Source organism: Lutjanus erythropterus, chromosome 11 (genome assembly GCF_056507025.1).
Source record: "Lutjanus erythropterus isolate fLutEry1 chromosome 11, fLutEry1.hap2, whole genome shotgun sequence".
NCBI lineage: Eukaryota > Metazoa > Chordata > Actinopteri > Lutjaniformes > Lutjanidae > Lutjanus > Lutjanus erythropterus.
Genome location: NC_139327.1, coordinates 17531918 through 17555673, shown reverse-complemented (window position 1 = coordinate 17555673; position 23756 = coordinate 17531918). Strand labels below are relative to the sequence as shown.

Sequence of the window (23756 nt, the reverse complement as noted above, 5' to 3'; positions counted from 1 at the left end):
TGCGCAGCTGCCTGCCTGGTGCTGATGCTGCAGTGCCCGGGTTATTTTCGGTAAAACAGACGGGGTTACTCGCGTTCAAGCGGGCCCTACATGTCTTACATCACCCCTGAGAGGAAATCAAAACCATTTTTAGCCAATCGCACCTGCCTCTTAATCAGACCAATTTAAAACGAGCTCTCACGTCGCCACATGAGCAATTTCAGCACAGCAGCAGCTCATCTCCCTCTCTGTGATTTACCTCCTTATATCAACCAGGACCATATTCACAGACACAGACACTGCGTGTAAATCTGATTCCATCATACTGATTGCAAAGTTTATTATGCCTGTAAACATGATTGGGTAGTGACGGATTACATGTAATCAGGGTTACATAAGCAGATCACAAAAAGTAACTATCATCAATCTAGATTATATTTGAAAAAATGTGTAATTAAATTTGGGTAGACTGGGGACAGTTATAGTGGGGGACAGTTGCAACAGGTCTTATTCCTCCAATCAGAAACATGCTGGAGTGATGACATTCATATTGCACATGCTCAGTTACACCCTCTCCACATTCAACATCTGCATTTATTCGAAAAAAAAAAAAAAACCCAACTCATTTCGGAGGTATGAAAGTATTTTTTCATGAGCTGTGTTTTATTTCTATCATCTGACTTCTTCCTTTCAAATAAATATTGTGAATGATGTTATCATCTGTAAATGGTAGGGGTACTTAGAAGACAGACATTTAATATATATAAATTTGATTGATGTAGTAAAAATAGTCTCTGAGTAACTAAGAGAATGCAACAAGTCCCCAGTCACCCCCATGTTACATTTTGTATAGTAAATATACATGCTGAATATTTTTAATTATTTTTTAAAATTACAAATATGATACATATGCCAAATATGTTCTACTGTCTGTCAAAATAAGTTACCCCTTTCTTGTTGCCAGTTTTGTTATCAGTGACCTAACTAATTTGTTTGTTTGTTTGTTTTTTGTTTTTATGATGATTATAGATAATGGACTTTTTATTAACATTGAAAATGGAGGATGGACATTTGTCAGACAGTTGTCATGTAATTTGTATTCAGAATCTGACTGTATTTCAAATTAATTTGACCCAACCTCGCCTGTAAATCAGCACAGGTTTGCACCGGGCTGTTTGCCATATATTTGTTAATTTTTCTGCAATTCAGACAAGAAATCATCCCAAAAAAAGATGAATGCTTTGTTATTTGGCTCTAGTAAATGTGGTGCGTGGTCATTTTCAAGCTCAGGACTGCCATCGAGGTGCTACTTCAATCTATTATTCAACTTCAAAGGCCAAGTCTTGATTGCATAATGTAATATTTGCCTTGAGGAAAGAAAGAGAGGTGACCTTTCTTACATTCTCTGTAGAATAGACTTAAGTTTGCATACATAAATTATCTAAAAACAACCAACCGTTCTCATTCATGCCTTCTGACAAACCACAAGGGAGATCATTAATCAACCTAATGATCATTAAGTCATTTCAGAGATAACAGTGTTTCTCTATTCATAAACCACACATTAACAATGATCTATTGCCACATGTGTGAGATGAGAGAAAACACTGGTGTTAGTCTTTAGCTTCAGCCCATGACTGTGAATATTTTAAGTCAACAAAGACGTCTTTGCAGAGTCACATGACTGCAGGAGTGAAAGCAGTAAGCTCGCGGGGGGATGCCATCCCACTTGTTAGCAAAGTGACCAAAATGAGTCGCCCTTGTTAACCTGCATTCCCCCCTCTCCATCCCCTACTCTCAGAGAGAGTGCAGGGGCAGGGGGTTGTTAAACTAACTCGTAACTGTGCTGTGTATTTCTTAATCCAGGACACTGTCAATGGTGCTGAAGTAGCAGACAGATTTGTAATTGTACCTTTCTCTCTCAGCTGCCAGTTTCATCTTGGAGATATAATATTCTCTAAACTATAAATACCGAACTGACCCTTCCTATGTCCAGTGACAGCAGATGCAGATTGGCTAGCTAGTTAGCTAGTGTTTTGGTAACATCAGCTATCAGATGTAAGTAGCGCGCTAAGGATTTATGTAGAATATAGATTAGCTAAGTAGTTAGCTAGTGTTTTGCTGACATTAGCTAACTTAAAATGTAATCAAATACAGTATTATGTCACTTTTACAGGTCCAGTAAGAACCATCTTCAAAAATTGGTTTTCTTTTCAACATAGATGAGCATAACACATATAGCATATCTAAGTACAGGAAAAAGGAAAGGAGAAAGTTGACCAAGGTTCAAAAGGGTAAATTAGGACGGGTAAATTCTGTTCTATACTGTAGCCTGTACTCTGTAGTGTAATGTCACCTTTATGACCAAAGTGACAAATAGCGACATGCATGGGCAGGGCCTCCCACAGGGCCATCCCCACTGTTAAAAATGGACAAAGTAAGTTAATGTATTCTAGGACTGAGCTCACAAATGAGGGTTTGGCACACTATAAGAACTGAGATGCAGAGTTATTAGACATCTAAGGGGAATAGATTGTCCAAGATGGCACTAAGAACAGCTGCTCTCCTCTCTGTGGGCTTTCTTCTGATGTTGACACAAGGCGCTGTCACACACACAGGTGAATATTTAAGAAAATCTAAATTTATAACCTTCAGTGACTCATTTCTGTGCGCATTTATCAAGTAAAGCCTCACTATAACTCAGGCCTATTCAGCTGGCTGCCTCAATCCAGCCCCTTGATCATTTATAAAGTATAAGATTGTGATTTTATTTAAATAACCTACTAACATTCTACATTTATGGGTGTTTATATTGCTTATTAAGACCATCATTTTATTAGTTGGTAAATGCCTATTGTTAAGCATAGAGACACTTTTAGCAAGTTTTTACTTACTTACTTTTTAAGCGGAGGGAATCTCAGTCAAACTGAAAGTTGTGTTTATTAAAACAAACTACTTCTAATCTGCCAGGGTGTGTTATTTTTTATATCATATCATCATTTAGATCATCCAGTTTCTTTTCAAATAGTAAAAAAATAAATAAAAAGGTGCATTGTTTTACACATTTAAATTCCTAACTGTGCAGGTCAGACATAGGAAGTGTATTTTACTTTTTTCAGATGTAGCTCTTCTAAAAAAGAAATTGAATACATCTGCTATAACTGATTATAACATGATGTGCAGGTCCATCGACTCTTCCTATCAGACTGTCTGTGGAGAGTGACCTGTCTAACATGACTCCTGAGACCTATTCCAGCTCAGTGGTGGAAGGAGGAGTACTGCTGGGCGCTCTGAGGAGACTGCAGGAAACACAGCACGACTTCAAGTGAGACCACCCATGACATCCCCTTTAATACCTCTATTTAATCACCCTTTATTCTGACATGCGGCTCAGCTGTTTCTCCTACATGTTTTTTTAAGCTTATGATAGATGTCCTGATCCTGTGCATTTTATTTCCAGGTTCACAGTGAAGGAGGACCCAGATTTCGGCCTGTTGCTGCAGAGTGTGAATGGAGTAGCTGGAAGTGAGCGCGAGCAGACGTACTGGGAGATCCTGTCAGAGAGCTCAGGAGAGTTCAGCAGGCTGGATGTGGGTGAGTTTCCTCCCCAGAGTTTCAATAACAGCATATCTGAGGAAGACTTAATGAGCTGTAATGAGGCAGGAGAATTAGCTGTCCTTTCACTTATTGCCTCTGGCTGTCCCTTAGTGTGATTATTCTAAAATCTCATTGTTGTGATGAGATTAGTCACTCTCCTTCTTAAATATATTTGGTGTGATTTCTGTTGCTCATGAGCAAGCAGTGCAAATACACAATTTTAGTCAGTAATTTTGATTAGAGTGCTTCTTTGTTTTTTTGGAGTAAAAAGGATGTAATAAGGGTTCCTTAGCATTGTCTAATTACCACAACTGCAAGAACATGTCAGCTGAGCACTTTTTCCTCTCAGAATCTGTGTTTATGTATTAGAGCTGCAACAAGTTATCAATTAGTTGTCAACTATTAAATTAATAATTTATTTATTTTAAAAATCGATTAACCAGTTGGAGTAACTTTTTATGAAAAAAAAAGTCAAAGTTCTCTGAATCCTTCTTCTTAAATGTGAATATTTCCTGGTTTCTTTAGTCCTCTATTGCAGTAAACTGAATATGTTTGGGTTGTGGACAAAACACGATATTTGAGGACGTTGCCTTGGGCACTGGGAGACACTGATCGACATTTTATTGACCAAACAACTAATCAGTTAATCAAGAAAATGATTGCCAGATTAATTGACAGTGAAAACAATCGCTAATTGCAGGCAGAATGTCAGAGTTTCTAATCAGAACTTATCCCTTCTCACAGGACTGGGCTGCTACAAACCTAAAGCAGATGAACACATCGTCCTCAGGTTCAGCACCTGGTCCAAACGGCAGTGAACAAGCTGAAGTGGTCAGATGTAATTCTTCAGGATCAGATGTGGAAGAGAACCAACCTTTATTGTTAAGTTGTGCATTTATGGGTGTCTCTTTGTTCCTATAAAGTGCAGAGCCATGCTTAATGTTGTGACCTGATGTGTGAGAATAAACAAAATAGCAACATCTAGTGGCTTTGAGGGAGAATGTCACTTATCAAATCAAAGTAAGTGAGTCTGCATTCAGTTTCAATCAAACTCCACCCAGCTGGCTCACAAAATATCAAACATATGAGCAAATCATCACATAGTGGCACTGGTTAGACAATACATGTGACTGCTGATTAATCTGCATTTTGTTCTGTACTACTGCATAATTAATATTAACTATGCAATGTATTTAGTTATGGAGATACATGTTGGTGCAGGTGGATCATGATATGAAAATAACCATAATGTAACAAAATGTTGGACACAAATATCAATCAAGAGAAAGAAAGAAAAATACAGGTAACATTTATTTACATTTGATGAATGGTTGGCCAGATTTAGAATTATTTGACTTTAGGGTTATGAGGAATGAATTAAACAAATATTCTGAAGACCACATAGACAATATGAGAGGAAATGTCACGTGCAAGGGATTGTAGCGAACGTCAAAAGTGTTTGTTCTGTGCGGAAATGTTGAATAACGCTTGAGATAACAAGTGAGATGCATACAACTGTAATGACTAGCGTCATTTATCAGCTTATGACTTAAAGGGACACATATTTTTGTATTTTACACTTGTATTGCTATTTATCCATCTAGGTTTTTTTGATGATATTTTGGAGATATCGGCCATAGAGACAGCTGTCGTCTCTTAAATATAACAGAACTAGATGATTTGGTCTGTGGGGCTCAAAATGCAAAAAAAGAAAAACAAACAAACAAAAAACCTCAAAAGCAATATCTCTTTCCAGAAAACCACAAATCCACAGATCTTTCAATGGTAGACTGAAAGTAGTTCCTACATGAAACTGCTCACAACAAGATCTGTGGGTTATTTTGAATAACCAGTTCATGATTTCTGGAAAAAGACACTGGTGTTGAATTTTACAGGTTGTTTTTTTTTTTTTTTGTTTGTTTGTTTTTTTTGACACTATGAGCATCACGAGCCAAATGCCATCTAGTTCGATTATATTCAAGAGAAGGTAAACATCTCTCAATATGATATCTCCAAAACTCTGCAACTCACACAACCAAAAAAAAAAAAAAAAAAAATCTGGACAGATAAATGTCTTTCCAGGCCAAAAATATGTATTTTTGATTTTGGGGTGAACTGTCCCTTTAAAGTCTGTTTAAGAAAGCGGTAGATTGAAAGCATAGAAAATTACCTGGATGTTTAAAATAGACTTTAGTTTGTGGATGCATGGACTTCAGATAGGGCAGCAGTCTGCAGTCTTTTTCTTTTTATTCCTTGGTATGCAAATACACCAGACATCACAGTCACGTTTACCCAGTCCATCTATACAAAAATAAAGATTTGATTTCACAAGAAAAATAGATACTTTGTGTTATTTTACACAATAAATGATTTAAATATTAAGAAGCATGCATAGTCTACTCCCTATAAACCTTATAAGGTCCACTATGACACCCTTGGTGGTAAATGTGACCCCTGCGCTTCCAAAGCTCCTCCCTTTGTAACAAGATTAAGGTTTCAGCTCCTTCCAGGACAGATGGACTGAGAGGAGCAGCGATGAGGCAGAGACGCTAATCTCTGTGTTTTCACTTCTATCTCTTCTTGACTTTATTCTTAACTTTCTTTTAGTGATAAAAACCATGCAAACACATTTGCAGTCCTAGTAGGTGACATGAAATCATAGCACCAAGTCCATTCAACCAATCAGAAAATGCTCCCTGAGCTACCAGATAAAGTCCTCTGAACAATCATCCACCTTCCTAAAATGAGCTCCTTATTAAAAACAGACCTCAAACACCACCTGGCACTTCAGGTTCAACTTATTATTTTAAGTATTTCAGCAATAATAATTATTTGACCCATAGCCTCTCAGACTGTTTTAGTTAAATTCACCTCACTTTTCTTTTCTGACCTTGTCACTGCCTTACATCACACACACTGACTGAATGTAGCTGTTCTGCTTTGCTTAAAATTCAACACTGGCCACTGGGATTGGACCTCAGGCACAGAAATCTTCTCATCATAGTATAAAATTCTATATATAGAAACCGAGGAGACATGGTTGGCTTCAGTGTGCCAGCAAGATTAAATTAATGTCTTCAAACATCCAGATTTGGGTCCACTGATTTGTCCAAACAATTGGATGAAGCAGCAAAAACATTGCGTGGCTCTGCAGTGTGCAAGCTGTCTGTGTTTCCTCTTCATCTGGCATCTCACAACACAGTCGACAGTGTTTTCTCCATGTGTTAGCCTGCAGATGCTAAAAATACAAAAACAAAAGTGTTATTTGAATGGAATTTCTCAAAGAAAGTTAATGTTTAAAGCAATAATTAACCACATTAGCGTGTATTTGCACTGAGACAACATTGCAACATGCAAACATTACATCAGACCAACAAGTCCTTCATTTAGGCTTGACCGTGCAGTGGGACAGCAACTCACCGCATGATAAAGCACAGTCACAAATGCATGGGACACACAGCGCAAAGAAGCGCTTCCAGCCCGTCTCCTTCTTCTTACAGTTGTCTATCTGAGAGCAGCCTTGTTTGAGGGGGCCGAAGTAGCTCTTATATGCGCAGGTGGAGTTGCAGGTCCCATTGAGTTCCCTCTCACTGATTTCAATGCGTCCCCGCGGACACATTCCTAAAAGACAGAAATCATGCGATGAGCTGAAAGGATCATACAAACCCCAAATCCTAAAGGTTGTGTAAAACAATGATGAAAACACAGTGCAGTTCAATTAAATACAGTACAAAGACAAGACATTTAATGTTTAAACTGATAAACTTAGTTGTTTTTTGCAAATATAAACTCATATACAAACAGAATTTGATACTTGTTTACCACTGTGATACATGACATTTTCTTTTAACAATACTCAGTAAGCACTTTAGCACTTTAGTAATATCCTGTCTATAAACTTGCCATTTTTTAGTGCAGTGCCAACTGAGGGGTCAAAGGTCACAGGCATTCGGTGTTGTTTTTCTGTATTGTCCCTTACGTGCAGAGATTTCTCTGAATTCTGAGTCTTTTAATGATGTTATGGATTGTAGATGGGGAAATACCTGAAATCTGTAACCTGCAATTGTGAATTCACAAACATCGTTCTTAATCTGTCGGACTATTTGGCCAGTTTTTCATACAGTGGTGAGCCTCACCCCATCCATGTTTGTGACGGCCTGAGCCTTTCAAGGATGCCCCTTTAATAACCAGTCATGATACTATTACCTATCCACCTGTTTACCCTTTGAATGTTCCAAACAAGTGTTTTTGAGCATTCCACAACGTTCCCAGGTTTTTGTTGCCCTTGCCCCAGTTTTTTTTTCACGTGTTGCAGGCATCGAATTCAGAATGAGTGAATAGTTACAAAAACAATTAAGATTATCAGTTTGAACATTGCACAGTTTTCCACTGAACAGTGGTCAAAAAGGATTGGATTGAAAATCACCATTCCATTTTAATTTCCCTTTTACATAGTTTTAGAATCTGTAGTTGTGGTCTGTGTTTACTCACGGAGGCAAGTAGGTTTTGGGGTCCAGAGGCCATTAGGCTGGCAAGTTCTGGTAGGACTTCCCACCAGCATGAAGCCAGAGCGACAAGTGTACCTCACCACAGAGCCCACCCACCAGTCATTACCGTATACTGCCCCATTATAGTCCGCATCTGGCCTCCCACAGTTCACTGCCAGGCCAAGCAAAGGAAAGGCAAAGCTTGAGACATAGCACCGCAAAAGGTTGATCAGACAGAGTGACTTCAGCACCTAATTTCAACGGTACCTCTGCACAGGGACTTATAGCCGAGCCAGCAGCAGCTCGAGTCTCCACAGCGATCTCTCCTCAGCTCCTGGTGCCGCCCCCTGCAGCCTCCTACACAAAGGGGAGCTGTCCCGGTCCAATAGATGTCATCTAAGAAATCTGGTTCAGGAATCCATTCTGTCTCACCTTCAGTAAACATCATTATTAGCTTTGTCATATACCAAATCACATACATCCATATAATAAATAAAAACCCCACAGAGGAAATGTTTTCAGGCTTCAAGGCTTCTTCAAGATTAAGAAATATATTGTTATTATACAGAGATCCATAAGAACTGTTCCTATAGCGCAGCTAGCCCTCTCCCATGACTTATAAATATGATTAAAAATTACATTTTAGAGGTATTATAAGAGGTCTTACCACTACCTTCCACCTCTTCAATCCATCCAGGAAACTGAGAAAGTGCTCTTTGGAAGCATCCAGACAGCAGAAAAAGCAGATATAACCACACGGAGCCCATCTTTTGTCTGTCAAAAACTGCAGATGGATCTGTGAACTGAGTCTAAGTCATGTTGTTGTCCAGCAACATCCTAAACATCCTCATATTTGCAAGTTGAAGCCATTAGAAGCCGTCCCAGTAGAGCAGACTTCACTGACTGCACAATGAAGTTGCAGACAGCCGTAAGTAATACCTAAACTAAGCTCTGTGTGCTGCCTAATCTTCTAACACAGCTAATGCCACTACGAGCTGTATGTCATGATTTAAGTCACCTGATCACCGGAGCTTTTTATCAGATCAACACAAACAAGGGGATGAGAAGATTACATTATATTGTGAGGTGCAGGGTTAAGAAAGACAGTCATTTTGTTGCCTCAAAGCACTTTTGTTAGATGTGCATAGCTTCAGTAGAATGAAAAAAATCTAAAATATATACACATTTTGGGCTTAAATTATGCCTTTAATGAAAGAAAATAATGCTAAGTTGATTAGCTTGAATAACAGTATGGGGTGGGCATCGTTAGGATTTTCATTGCTGTCACCTAATATCAGTTTGTCTACTAAGAGCTCAAACAATAGATTTTAAAGAATAACATATCCATTCTAGTAGAGTCTGATATGATCAAGCTGCAGTGGCACAGTTACATCCAGCAGGAGGCGCCACAATGGGAGCACTGATGGTGGATATTACAGATGTATTGAGCTGTGCATATTATAAACAAAGCATATTGCTCTTAATGACTTGTTAAAAGAAATTAAGCTTAATTTTGTGCGGCATTGACAGCTGGATCTAGAAAATATTCATGGTTGATGGGACAGCAATAGGGTGGCAGGATATAAATATATATTTTGTGACTTAATGGAAAACAATCATACATATCAATATTTGCTTTGAATATAAATATCTAAAGGGGGCAACAGGAATAAACTTTTTTTTAAAATTGAACATAAGCCTATAATTTAGCCTAACGTGACCAGAAAATATCATCAAATTATGTGTGTTAGTCTACACTTTTTAACATGTTATTTTAAAGAGTATCTTAATTAATGGGTTCAATTTGACAGCCCTAAGACAGACAAGTTGTTGCCTGCTGCAGGATGGACAGGACCGCATCAACTCTTGTCGCATTCACTTGCACTTGGACATTGGAATCGTATCATGTGTCATATTATAATTTTTGAATTAGATCATCCAAAACTGGGGTGGCCAGCCAACTGCCACCCTAGAGCACTGAAGAAAATGTTTTACAATACAAGATATAAGATTAAAAAAAACTGTTTCAAATGAGATTTTTGCAAACATTTTGTCAAGTTTATTCAAAGGTCCAAAAAATACACGCACTCTGAGGTAATGAGGTAGGATCCTCTTCATTGGATTCCACACATTTTGGTGAATACTGATGCTAACACGCTGTTCTGATGGCATCATGCTGATGTATTAATGAACTTGGGATGGCTTTCCCATTTAGAAGAAAAATGACCACCCACAAGATGGTGCAGCGTTAGTATCCATCCATCTGTCTGAAGATGTTACAGTATGAGACACAATGAATGAATTGAAAATAATCTGAAAATACTGGCAAATTGTCCACAAGATTAACATTAGAAAACAAAACACATTAAAACTGGTTTATTACCTAATATAGGCTCAGTATGGGTCATCATGGAGTATGGATCCCTTCAGTCAGACATTAACCTCTTACCAATTGCTTAAAGTACTTCATATGGTTACCATGTATGAGTGAAACTGATTACAGAATCTCTTGTTATGTGTAGGTCATGTAGGCAGGACTGTCAAAGTACCTGCATCCCTTGCTGCTGAGCAGGATCCTGGAGCTGCTGCATGACAGAGTCGTCCCCTGCTTGTGCCAAACCTTCAGTGAGAACGTACAACATGTCCTCCTCAGGGCTGACAGTGGGCTCCTCAGGTCTCTGCTCCTCCAGCAGCACTCCTCTCAGTCCCATCTGCAGCTCTGAAGAAGCTGCGCCCAGGGATTCTTCCACCATCTCCTGATCCTCAGGCTGGCCACCGTTCTCGTCCGCTTGCCTGTTTTGTTTTTCCCTCATTAGCTGCTCTGTTAGTTCCACGCTCTCGTAGCGAATCAGCTGCAGCCGCAAGAAGCCGTCATCGTGCTCCTTGTACCTGACGGAGTGATGAAGAGGAGATCAGAGCTGCAACACCCCACTCAAAATCATCTCAAAATCATCATCACGGGATTGAATGATTTGACCTACCTGAACCTGGGGTGTCCAGAGGGCCATTTGAACTGGTGCTTCTTGTGCAGGTGAACAGTCAGGTTGTTTCCCCTGGTGAAGCACTGATCACACACATGGCACTTGTAGCGAGCCACAAACGTCCCCTGATTTCATAAAGGAAACATTAGAGAACAATAGCTTAAATCCAAACTCCCCGTCTGAGTGCCAATGAACAATTACTTAAAGGGATAGTTCAGATTATTTAAAGTAATTATTGATATTTAGTGTATTAGCTACAGTAGATGGAGGTTGGGATGCCCCCACTTTGGAGACGCAGAGAGGAGTACCGGGTATTTTAGCCACTTAAAGGCACAGTTCACCCAGAATGCATATTTTTCATCTTACCTGTAGTGCTATTCATCCATCTAGATTGTTTTGGTGTCAGTTTGGGAAATATCGGCCATAGAGATGTCTGCCTTCTCTCAAATATAATGGGACTAAATGGCACTTGGTTTATGGTGGTCAAGGCGCCAAAAATGCATTTGAACAATTGTCTCTTAGTCTCTTTGTCTCTTAGTCCCATTACATTAGGTGGACCTGTTTTAAGGTGGCTAAAATAACTTTTGTTGTTGTCCCTGTCCACAGCAGTAAATTACCACGTTCCCTGCTGGTACTCCTCTCTGCTTGTCCAAAGTGAACGTGTGCCAGCATCCATCTACTGTATGTAATATACTGTAATACACTGACCACTATTGATAAGTACCTCATAAAACCTCACTTCCACAAAAACAATCCAAATTGTCCCTTTAAAAGATTTCATCTTTCACCTCATGCTCCCTTTTGTGGTGAATCTTCATAGTGCCAAGGGTACGAGAGGTGAAGCTGCAGCCAGGAACATCACAGTGGAACGCCGGCTCACTGCTGTGGCTGTCCAGGTGTTTACGCAAGTCAATCAGATTCTTACACCTGCAAATACAAAATCAAGTGTGGGAGTGTTAAGCATTAAGAAAACAATAATTTAAGTGCGTGTTTAACAGCTTCATGTTGTTTTGCATTGCAGAAGCTTCAGGGGATGAGATACCTGTACTCGCAGTATTCACAGCTGTATGGCTTGACGTTACTGTGGCGGAACTTGATATGGTTGCGTAGCGATGAAGGCGATGGACAAGTCATGTCACACAGTGGGCATTTATAGTGGCTCACTGTACGAACAAAAAAAAAAACCAGACAAACCAGTGACGAGATTAGATCATCTAATAATACTGTAGAGCTGTTTGTTGTAAACAGGACTGCCTCACTCAGTTGGACACCCAAGTGTATCACATGGTCAACTGTTCAAAAATAGACATCAGAAACAGACTTTTATTTAGGCTCTTGTCAAGCCAAGAAATCCTGGTGAAATAATTTATTTTAAAACTTGACACCGTTGCTATAACAACACAGACATCGAGCACAGAGAGTTCTTTGCTATGAGAGCTGCTCACAAGGATGCAGGGGTCTGAGAGAGAGAGCTGAGTCTTACTAACATTTATAATGTGTATGGGTACATAAAGATACCTGTGCAGAAGCTCTACTGGCAGTGTGTGGGCTGGAAGAGGGTAAGAACTTATGGCAACACCAGTGGAAAAAAAAAACCCAATAAAACAAACAAAAAACACAAAAGTTGCAAAAGACCATTTGGACCAAATGTTCACTTGAGCCATTTTTACATATGAACTCAAATGAACATATGAACAATGTCCTGAGAATCAGGTTGGGACATTGTGCGGAGTTGCCCTTTCACAAATGTAGTACACAACAGAAGACTGTGCGCATCAAGACATGCTCTCAGATGCTGGAACTACTCCATATATATCAAAGATGGAATGGAAAGTGATATACAGTGAAGCAGAAAAGAGTATGATGCAGCTACACACTGCGCAATGTAATCAACATGCCCTGTCTCTTGCTCTGGACAACGTCCTGCTCTATTCATACATAATTCCATAATAACCTTTTAGCACACTGTAAATCAAGTGGTCTGAGAAAAAAAAATAGACTTCTGCACCTCCTAACGGCTCTGTTCCCAAGCTTTAAGAAATCTGGCTCATGGGGCGAACTGGAGCTTCTGCCTAAAGAAACACCCAAGTCTGAGTTTGCTCTGATGCTGACCTCTTTACAGTCAGAAGGAGAGCTCAGAGTTTATGTTTCAAACTTTTGGAATCAAAAAGCAGATCCCTCTTGCTTCTCTACCTGTCAGCAGCCGTGACTGATGGAGGAGCCGACCTCGCTCAACTGTTTACTGTGCGTTAATTAGTCTCTCTATCCATGTTGACTGCTGACTGGACGAGTAATATATTGTATTTTATGAACATATAGAGAGGAGTGGGGAGATAAAAGAGACAAGAGGGATAAACCAGCCCCTCTCAGTCAAGCCCTCAACAACTGGTAAAACTGATAACTTGATGGTAGGAGGACTGACCATGGGTTCTCATGTGGTCTCTCAGTAGTCTTTCTGTTGCGAAACGTTTGGAACAGTGAGAGCACTGGAACCTCTGACCTACAGAACACACAAGCACAGAAAGCAAGAATCACTAGATGATCAAATTTGAATCTAAAAAGGATCAAATATTATTAATCTTGTCATAATTCAGACAGGTTTTTACCTTCCATGGCACTCTGTCGTATGATGTGGTCAAAGAACTTGGTGTTGTTGGCGTACATCCCCCCACAGCCTGGACATGCCACTAGCTTCTCCTGGGTGTGGCTTCGTAGGTGCTCCCTCAGCTTAGGACGCCCTTTAGCTGTGGCTTCACAATCTGTAGAATGACAGACTCACTACTCAGACTCAACAATCCTAAATTCTTAATACTGAGGACAAAATGTACATTTCAAACATCTTTAATAATTGATTGGTTGTGTAATCTTTAGATATATCAATATTTTTGAGCTATAATCATGAGATAGATCATGTTAAATTATGTACCTTTCCACTGACAGCGTATTGGGACTTCGCAGTCTCCTGCTGGTATAACCATACACAGGCCATGCATCTCCACGTGGCGATAGAACCACTCTGGGTTTTCAAATGGTGGTTGCTTTAACAAAGATGCAGAGAAAGAACAAACACACAACCACAAACATTTAGAGGTCACACAGTTACTTAAAAGGAAGAAATTTCTTTCACTGACATTCACTGACTGCTTAGCTTCTAAAATCAATCAAAATGTTACATCAAGCTAATTTATTAAGGCAAAGTGAACTAACTGATGCTTCCATGCAAGTGGGTGGAGTCTGACCTGCTTACCTCACATTCATCCCAAAGGCAGACAAAATTATCTGGGATTTCAGGGATGTTGTTGCGGTTGTGGTAGCCGATGGAGCAGCTGCCCAACTCTGGCTGGGCATTCAGCACCTGCTGACCCAGCTGCTTCAGCTTTGTGTGGTAACAGTGAAAAAAGACATGTCTTCGCAGCTCTTCAGGTCCCTCCACAGAACAGAAGCCACAGTCTCTCCAAAAACAGTTTCTCTCCCCTTGGCACAGAAAGCAAAGAGTTAGTAGGCATCATCCTTTTTGAGAGCTACGCAACACATTTAGATTTCTTCCTCATCATCAGTCAACTAACAGCATTGCAGCACAATGGCTGTTGATTAAAGCAATAACTTTTTGGCTAGAGTAGAAACTTTTGGCTATAATTTGGGAGTGTTTGGATGTAGGCTGTCATAAGTATTGATACTTAAATACTTTTTCAATAGCGCAATACCAAAACTATATAATATCTATTGATTATAGTAAAGTACAGAAGTACAAAAGTACAGAAACTACTTTAAAAATATGCAAGTGCTCATCAGTCTTTAGTTTTTCTGTCTGAACTTTGGCTTGCAGCAAAACTAGACAGTGGTAAGTGACTTGTTTCTGTACCAGCACTCCATGCAGATTGTTAACTAAAAAAAGAAAAACTATCCTATTTTGTGTGTCAAGGATTTTTCCCCCTTTTTGCTGTAGTATCAAAAGAGATGCAGACATCTTCACTTCGTACTTATTTAAGGGGCTTTTTTCCTCCAGCCTGGTCTTCAGTAAGATACTCAGTGAAACTGGACAGTGAACATTACATTATTTGTGTATATTACGGTCGGCCTTGGTTTCAATTCAATCCATTGTGCTGCAGTCAACTCAATGAAAAAAATAGTCAATGCCCCACTACTTCCAGGCTGCACCTTACATGTTTTTTCCACATAATAACAGAAAAAAAACAACAACACATTAGCTGAGCCACTGGCAGGTATTTTGAACTGTTAAACTAAAACCTCCTCACCCTCCACTTCTTCGTCCTCCTCCGCCATGTTCACAGCATTAAGGTGACCCTCTGCGTGCTTACAGAAGTTCTCCATTCGAGTGAACGACTCCTCACACGAACCCCATTCACAGTCCAGTTTCAGTATTTTCTTCTTTTTACTGGGCGGCATCTCTGAGTTAGAGGTGAGCTAAACGCAGTGTGTTTGAAACAGACCCAAACTATGGACGGCGCCCAGGATTGACCATCACTTGAGAGCTAGCTTACCGCTTGGTAACAGTAACCAGGGTCTGTGCAACATCTAGCAGCTCTAAGACAGGATTACAAACATAATCCTGAAACACTCTGACAAACTAATACAAATTCTTCCTTAACCCGAGCTTCAACACAATAGCTTGATGATAAAAAAGCACTAGCGTGATGTAAACAAGAAGAACGGTCCGTGTGCAGCGCGGGTGTCTCCCCAGCAACAACGTACTTTTCAACAGTTCCGGATGTAAAATGTTCCGCCTCAGCACGTCCTTTTCACTTCAGGTCTCTCCATTAACTTCTGATATAATCACAGCTTGAAAGTAAGTAAGTGCATTTACGTAAATACTTTGAGGAACACGAGTATTTCTATTTCATCTTACTTTATACTTCCACCCAAATATATGCAAATATGGCAATGTAGTCCACTACATTTATTTTGAAATGATAGTTATTGTTTATGCATTAGGATTTTACCCACAAAACATGAGTGATGAAGATAAAGTACTAATACCACAGTTTAAGAATACTAAAATAATAATAATCCTGAATTCAACATATTACTTGAATTAGTGAGTGGCTCCTGTGACTGTTATATTATTATATTCTCATTATATTGCCATTACTCATGCATTAATGTAAAAGCAGGACTTTACTTCTGTAGTTGTTGAGGTGGAGCTAAATTTAAACTATTTTGTGTAAGACTGCAGAATGATTATTTTCATTCTGGATTAATCTGCAGATTATTTTCTCCATTAATCGATTGTTTGGTTTGTAGAAATACTGAAAACAGTGAGAGATGCTGTCACAATTTCCCAGACCCCAAAGTGACACTTTTATGACACTTATTTTGTCTGATGGTCAATATACTAATATTAGAATTGTATAATAAATTAAAATTATTCAACAGAAAAGCAGCAAATCTTCACATTTGTGACACTGGAGCTCTGTTTTTCAAAACAGTTAATTAATTTTCTGTCCATCAAATGAGTGTTTCAGCTGTTAACAAACAGGCTTGACACACTGATTAAGCCCAACTCCGTCCTGGGTTATCCTCTTGATACGGTGGATGAGGTGGGAGAGAGGAGGATGGTAGCTCAGGTGTCATCCAGCACCTGCTCCAGGATAATGATTCCCACCTCTGGAGAGCTCCTTCAGTGACAGACGTACAAAGGAGTGCTATCACAGATTCTTCCTTCCTGCAGCTGTCAGACTGTACAAATAGCACCACATCCAAAACAGACAATTGACTGCACTATAATGTACACCAACTATGCAATATTGGTGCTTAAAGAGGTGAAATGTCACTTCACTTTGCAATATTCACAAGGGTGAATTTTAATTTTAATTTCAATGTGCAATATCAATGCTTATATAAGGTGTATTATCATTCTCCGTGCAATGATGTTAATTCAACTGTTGAGTCCGTTTATATTGTATATGCTGTTCCTATTTTCATATTTCCCATATTTATAATATTTCTTAGATATTTTTATTGTTGCTTCTTTACATTTTTGCTGTTGTCCCTGTTGTGGGACTAATTAAGGACTGTCTTATTTTAAATCTGATCATATCTAACGTGATGGATACATATTTTTGATGTGGATAATAAGATACTACTAGTGATACACAAAACCAGATTTTGTATCGGTAGTATAGATATTTTGGGGATCGATCCACCCTCCCCTATAGCTACTTTTTAATTTACAAATTGAGTAGTTCTTAAACCACTGCAAATAACAATTACGGCACACCATTATATTTTAATTAGCTTTTATTTCTGAAATTGAGCCTTCCATCTCAACAGTAAACAGTTTGTCACTTGAAGTTACATTCCTAAACAAAATAGTCCAGTGCCAGTTGAGTTCACATTGTCATGTGTCTGCTGAACCCTTGGGGGGGAAAACTGCACATCAGTCATAAAAATACAGCTACTGTAGTTATCCAATAATACCAAGAAAGGTACAAACAATCAGTTCTCATCCCTTCACCTTCCACATACCTTAATTAACTTTTATGACAATCCAGAAACTCTAATCTCACTTTATCTCCTCCAAGATCCCCTCTATTTCTCAACCTAATTCCCCATGATAGGCTTCACACTGATTATAACCTCATCTTTTCACTGCTTTTCTTCACAATCACCATTCTGTGTGCGTTTGCTCAGACATAAAAAACAAACAAATCAACAAGAAAAGATACAACCTTTCCCACCCGTGTTGCATGAATTGATTCGTATGCAGATGAAGTTTGAGTGGGCACTTTTTGCTTCAACAGTAGATACAGGCGATGGACCAATATCACATGGTAAGAATTTAGTAGCCATTGATGCTGGCTGCCATCCGCACTGACTGCACTTTCCTTTAAAAAAGCAAGTATAAAAATATACTTTCAGGATGGACACACCAGATAATTAAGACCCAGTTACACTTTCCTGCTTGTAATTACTAAAATGAGGAGAATAAGCAACTCTACTGCTTTTGATGTCTGATCTTTATCTGTTTATGCTTGTATGTGAAAATGTTCTATGCAGCTTTAACCCTCGCACCGGGTCCGAGGCAGGAAAGTAACAGTGAGGTAATGGACTCTATTAAAAGGCAGATGAACCATGAGCCTGTAAAATAGTTCCATAACAATATCATGTTTTCTCCACCAGTCTTTCTCTCCTCTCTCCTGCAAAGCTCTCTAGACGTCGTAGAAAAGACGCACCAGATGATAACGAATCCCAAAAGCCACTGCACTGCCCATCACCTGAGAGAGACACAGAAACAATGAGCATCCAGTGAAACATTCATACACGTCCAGCATTTTTATGAATACAACATGTGCTTTGTCATACCTGTATGATGAGCATGATGACTGTGAGGTTTCTCTCATGGGTGGGACCGAGCAATTTCAGAACCAGATTTATTAAGGTCATGTTGTTGCATTCAATAAATTCATCATCTCCCTCCTGGCCTCTTCGCACCTCCAGCAGCTTCAATAACTCTGCCACCTGTTGAGGATTAAAAGCATTATTGTTATCAGCCAATAAACACAGTTGGAAGCCTGCTACTGGTCTGCCTCATATGCGTGTTTACCCACCCAGACTAATCCTCACATGCACTTTTCCAGTAGGTCAACTGGTACAAAACCCCTGAATCGCTGCCACATCGCAGTGATTCAAATAGTAATATAATGAGGTGAAATAAAATGGCATGTCTGTCTGATTATCTGGCTTATTAATATGGGAATTCAAGTTTGATCAGCTGAGAGATTTGCCTCAGATACTAGTAAGTCTGCCAGTGCATCTGCACCATCAGGCAGCTGCTCAGGCAGCTGCTGCTTTCATGTATTGAGGGTGCAGGCTGCCCCTTCAATGGGCATGGCAAGTGTGTACTGGACTGTGGGTATGATGTACAAAATGTGCATACAGTGAGGAAATAAGTAAATTATAAATAAGTAGACCATTCCCAAGTCTCGCCCGTTTTGTAACTGGTTGTGTCTAGAAGGGAACACTAGATATATGAAACTCATGAGATGTGTACTACTTCCACCCTACTGTACTGTGATTGGCTCATACTACTATGCTGTGATTGGCTTGTTCTCATTGCCTGGACAACGTGTCCTTGTAACTGTCAGAAAACCTTGTTGTGAAAGGGTTTATTTTAACCATTAACCACGATCTTTCCTAAACCTACCCAAGTAGTTTTTGTTCCTAAATCTATCCAAACTGTGGCTGAAAACTGAAAATAATGTCTAAAAAACAATAGGAAAATAAATACATCAACCAAGTCTTGAAGTGACATTGTGTGCTACTGTGCTTAATTATTTCATTTGCGAGATTTTCACAAATCTCAGGTTCCCTTCTAGACATGGTACAGTACAAGAAACAGGAAAGGAGAAAGTCACAAACTTGCTCAACTGTCATTGGAGCAGAGAGCGAAAATGGGCAGGACTTGAGACAGATCAACTATCAAACACTCTGTAGTTCCACCTTGTATGAGGATTTGCTGTTTTTCTCTGATTTATATCATTAATTAAATAATATTTGAGTTTTTGACTGTTGGTCAGACATAACAAGCAATCTGAAAGCATTAACCAGGGCTCTGGGAAAATGTCACATGACATTTTGCACCATTTCCAGAATCTTTTAGACAAATTGTTGAAGCAATCAGCAAAAAAAGAAAGCACAAATGCAAGCACTTTACCATCAGGATGAGGTGTCCTAATTTAGAGAGGTCCTTTCTTTTGAATTTAGAGTAGCTCATCCCCAGTTTGCCTGTGTCTGCATTCAGCCTTTCATTCGCAGTGACATTGGGAGAAAGACAAAAGGAACAAAGACCAGGTAGATTAATCAGTATAAATGATGAATGAAAAGATATCACAAACAAATTTTGAGTCCTTGAGCAGCAGGTCACCTGGGGAGCCGGTGTCTGGGACAGGGGATGACGTGAAAAAGCTGAGGCAGTGAGTAGATAAAGTTAACCACTTGAGGAATGAAGAAGAGCAGCATTGTTTTGCTGAAGTGTCCCAGGATGCCGACTACCGCAAATGTCATCCCAGCAAAGTAGCAGAAAGTGTCGCCCACGAACACAGATGAGGGGTACCTGTGATAAAATAGGTGGCAAGTTTAAAGAATATAAGGGCATCTGCACTTTTCATAAAACTGCTTCAGGTAATAAGTTTAACTTACCAGTTGTGGTAGAAAAGGGCTAAAGTGGTGAAGAAGAATGGTATCATGAAGTAGAGGGAGAAAACATGATCATCACGGTAATCTCCTGAAACAAAATATCAGATCAATAAGTTTGCCTATTATTTCTCTTCAACAACTGTAAAATGTCCACATTTATTAAACTTTCAGTCACATTAATGTCCGAAAAGGGTGATGTTATAATTCTACTCTTATTTTTAATACATTTTCATTTGTTTCAGGCATTTCAAAGTAAAATTCACTCATCATATCCAATACAGTCATGACTTGCAGTGTGGAAGGTGTGATTTGTAATACCGATGGTGAGAAAGGAAAAACAAGTACACACCACTGAGCTCCAGCAGGTTGAAAATGATGATGGAGCCGGAAATAAATAGGGCTTGGCCTGATTCGATGCCATTGATGCCTGCCAGGATGTTGATGGCATTTGTGCAGAACACTGCGAGCATTCCCATGTAAACATAGTAGAGAATACCTGCAGAAGATCAGAGATGAATTAACATAATTTACAGAATCACTGAACATGAGCAACAGCATTTCCCAACTTTTAATGTAATTTTTCATAATTAAAGACAATTACATTACATTTTTGAGTACTACTGAACAATTGATCAAAATATTGTCAAAACTGTAATATGGCCAAGTGCAATATCCATATTGCAAGAGCTGCATTTTTTTGATGAAGGTAAAATGTCTTGAGATGCTACAGGGAACATGCTTGATTTGTAGAGGCCCCAGCAAACATCACATCATGTTTATATTTTCTTCAGTGAAAAAGAACTCAAAAAATACCATTACCACAAAAATCATGATTCAGGCTGGAGGACCCTCCAAACAACTCACCTAAATCCAAATGCAACCCAAGCAGGGCTCTGAAGGGCTTGGGCACTACGATAACCGTGTTGCCGAAGTTGGTGAAATAGACCATGAGCAGCGGCAGGGAAGCCATGGTGGGGAGCAGGAGCTTGTGTCTCCACCGAAGGTTCAACACGTCATCGGCGAAGCCCAGGAAGATCATGCAACAGATGGCCAGAAGTGCACCGATCAGCTGAACAAACTGACCAAAAAACAACAAGAACAGAGAGAGTTAGGCCTCGGACACATTTACTGTACATCAGGTGTGTAAAGAAAATATTGATACATTTAATTACTGCAATATTATATTTTGTGACACTGTACTGATTCTCAAAATACTGTATTGTGATATTGTGATACATGCAGAAATTTGAGTCAAAGTTCATTTTGTGTTCTGTTTAAACCCCCAATCTCTAGATAGTGTTGTGTTCATTAGTGGTGTAACAGAGTTTAGTTGGTTCATGATCACGATAAATCATCCCCCACGGTTCGGCATGTGTGTGAACTGTGGACTAAATGTAACCGTCGCAGTGTGAAATACAGTTGTACTGCCACGGTTACTTTTTAGTGCAATAAATCCCTAAATCTTGATGCAGAATTGAACTGAAAAGAGTGTAGTGTTATTACAGTGAATCATTGTCTATTATATATCTTATACTCTAGAGTATAGTATTAGTAATATATCTTATAGTATTTTATGTTGTGTATTATTATTATTATTAAATAATAATGTTACTGTTGTTGCTATTATTATTATTACTCACATTTTTTTATTACTATTATCATTACTATGGTAGTGACTACAGACAAAGAGAGGCTGCTGCATTAGAGCCATATGAAACTAATTTAACACCTTTTTTCTTCTTTATTAACTGAAAAATGATCCAAGCCATGACTTGAAAACAATACATGATCTAAACTGTAAGTTGTGTGATCTGTTGCAGCCCCAGTTATCTCTCCTTACTGTTCTGATTGCATAGAAAAGTTTTGTTTTGTTTTTTTACTCAGGTTGTATGCATATGGTAGTGCATTCTTTATACTATGACAATTTTCCTGAAATTAGGTAAAGTCAGTGGGACTTTGTCTGAGCTGTTCCCAAATACAGCAATATGTCAAATGCCAACGTTTTGGGCTGGTAAAATGCCAAGAGCACAGCAGCACAGCAGCAATAACAAAAAAATAAGGTAACACAGGCAGAGGGCAGTGTCTCTGCAGATACAGCCATCAACACACACTATACTGGTGAAAGGGATCATGTTTATGTGAGTCTATACAAAAATCACCTAGCTTTACAGTACCACTATGCACATATAGTGTGTGTGTGTATATATGTACATGTATATACATATATATATACACACACACACATAGCAATATAGTGAATTGTAACCCCTGTATCATGATGTGTTTTATATTTTATTTTTTATATTTATATTCTCTACTATACATCAGTGGACCCACCTCATCATGTGGGAAGCCCATGCACTGATCTCCCATAAAGCAGCTGAGGAAAGGCACTGGGATGAAGCAAAAGAGGATGATGAGGAAGACCGTCCCACTGATGACTCCCTGGGACTCTGGGCTGCACAGAGGGGTGAGCAGGAAGAGAAACAAAGCAAGAATCAGTGCAGGAAAAGAGCAACATTGACTTCCGAACTACACACATGTCACCTCAAACACAAACCGAAGGATACAGTGATAGTACAGATAATAAACCAGACTCACACTTCCTTTTTGGTTGTCTTGTTTAGGTCCATTCCGTACAGTCTGGCTGAGATGAAATGGTCTTTGAAAGCAGGAATGAGTTTGAGTGTGGCCATGCAGCCCAGTGCAGACATCAAACAGTTGATCACCAACGGCAGGACGGGAACAGGTGACATGTTTTCAGGCATGTTGGTGTCCAGTCTGCCCGTCTCTGACAGATCAATTCACCTTACTACAGCTAATCTGAGGTTTCCCCTTTAGCAGGCGATCGATGGACGAGCTTTGGCTGTCTTCTTCTTCTTCTTCTTCTTCTTCTTCTTCACTGAGGTACGAACATGTCATATCGCTATTTTAGAACAAAGGACATCCCGGTGTCAAAGAGGAAGAAGTCCACAGGTCATTGTAGTGCATATCATGTCACATTACGGGATGTTGATGCTATTATCTGTTCACTGCCTGCTGTCTCTAAACTCCACGTCTGATGTCAGTTCAAACGTTAACTTCCCAGTATTAGGAGATGGTGGAACTTCCGGTCCACATATTCAACATAAAATAATATTAAATACGTCTGCAATGTTTGTTGTATTAGCGGTAAACATTGGTTGCATTAAAAGGCGTACAGTTTGTTGTATTTTTTAAAAACAGCATTATGTTAGCTCTGTTTTCATTATCGTTCATTCATCACACCACTGTTGCTCACTTGACACGCCTCTAAACAATAATTTAGCTTTCTAACTTCCTGTCACTACTTCCAATACGGTGTTGACACGGAAGTAACATCTTCTTCTGTGGTTGACAGGCCAGTGATTTAACAGCTTCTGCCATCTGTTGTCAAAACTAATTTTTAGAGCCTGCTCTCTCTTTCTGTCTGTCTGTCCTTCTTTCTTTCTTTCTTCGTATAATATGGACTGGGCTTGAAAAAAAAAAATAAAAAAGTTAATTTTAATGAATTACTGAGACAGTGATTTGGGACCTG

General features: G+C 39.3%; 4 protein-coding genes across 5 annotated transcripts; 1 reads left to right on the top strand and 3 right to left on the bottom strand.

The window, feature by feature from the left end:
* Window positions 1–2443: 2443 nt before the first annotated feature.
* Window positions 2444–4874, top strand: LOC146318877 (cobalamin binding intrinsic factor-like). Its single transcript, XM_084730390.1, has 4 exons — window positions 2444–2597; window positions 3163–3304; window positions 3440–3573; window positions 4321–4874. The coding sequence occupies exons 1-4, from the start codon at window positions 2522–2524 to the stop codon at window positions 4392–4394; spliced, it is 426 nt and encodes a 141-aa protein (XP_084586516.1). The 5' UTR covers window positions 2444–2521; the 3' UTR covers window positions 4395–4874.
* A 932-nt stretch (window positions 4875–5806) lies between these two features.
* Window positions 5807–8922, bottom strand: LOC146318876 (inactive serine protease PAMR1). 2 transcript variants are annotated; one of them, XM_084730307.1, is made up of 5 exons: window positions 8731–8922; window positions 8331–8495; window positions 8068–8235; window positions 6997–7197; window positions 5807–6814 (listed from the first exon to the last, which is right to left on the bottom strand). In XM_084730307.1, exons 1-5 carry the CDS (start codon window positions 8828–8830, stop codon window positions 6801–6803), a joined length of 648 nt encoding a protein of 215 aa, XP_084586433.1. In that variant the 5' UTR covers window positions 8831–8922; the 3' UTR covers window positions 5807–6800. The 2 variants fall into 2 exon arrangements, with proteins under 2 accessions (XP_084586433.1, XP_084586434.1); XM_084730308.1 differs by having other exon boundaries at window positions 8737–8922.
* A 1177-nt stretch (window positions 8923–10099) lies between these two features.
* On the bottom strand, window positions 10100–15759 carry hinfp (histone H4 transcription factor). The gene is made up of 9 exons (XM_084731057.1): window positions 15301–15759; window positions 14292–14518; window positions 13971–14082; window positions 13651–13803; window positions 13467–13544; window positions 12087–12207; window positions 11833–11971; window positions 11045–11169; window positions 10100–10952 (listed from the first exon to the last, which is right to left on the bottom strand). Exons 1-9 carry the CDS (start codon window positions 15449–15451, stop codon window positions 10604–10606), a joined length of 1455 nt encoding a protein of 484 aa, XP_084587183.1. The 5' UTR covers window positions 15452–15759; the 3' UTR covers window positions 10100–10603.
* Window positions 15760–17284: 1525 nt separating this feature from the next.
* On the bottom strand, window positions 17285–23296 carry dpagt1 (dolichyl-phosphate (UDP-N-acetylglucosamine) N-acetylglucosaminephosphotransferase 1 (GlcNAc-1-P transferase)). The gene is made up of 9 exons (XM_084731056.1): window positions 22802–23296; window positions 22538–22658; window positions 21065–21278; window positions 20550–20696; window positions 20204–20288; window positions 19929–20117; window positions 19719–19806; window positions 18368–18523; window positions 17285–18279 (listed from the first exon to the last, which is right to left on the bottom strand). The coding sequence occupies exons 1-9, from the start codon at window positions 22966–22968 to the stop codon at window positions 18214–18216; spliced, it is 1233 nt and encodes a 410-aa protein (XP_084587182.1). The 5' UTR covers window positions 22969–23296; the 3' UTR covers window positions 17285–18213.
* Between the last annotated feature and the right edge of the window lie 460 nt (window positions 23297–23756).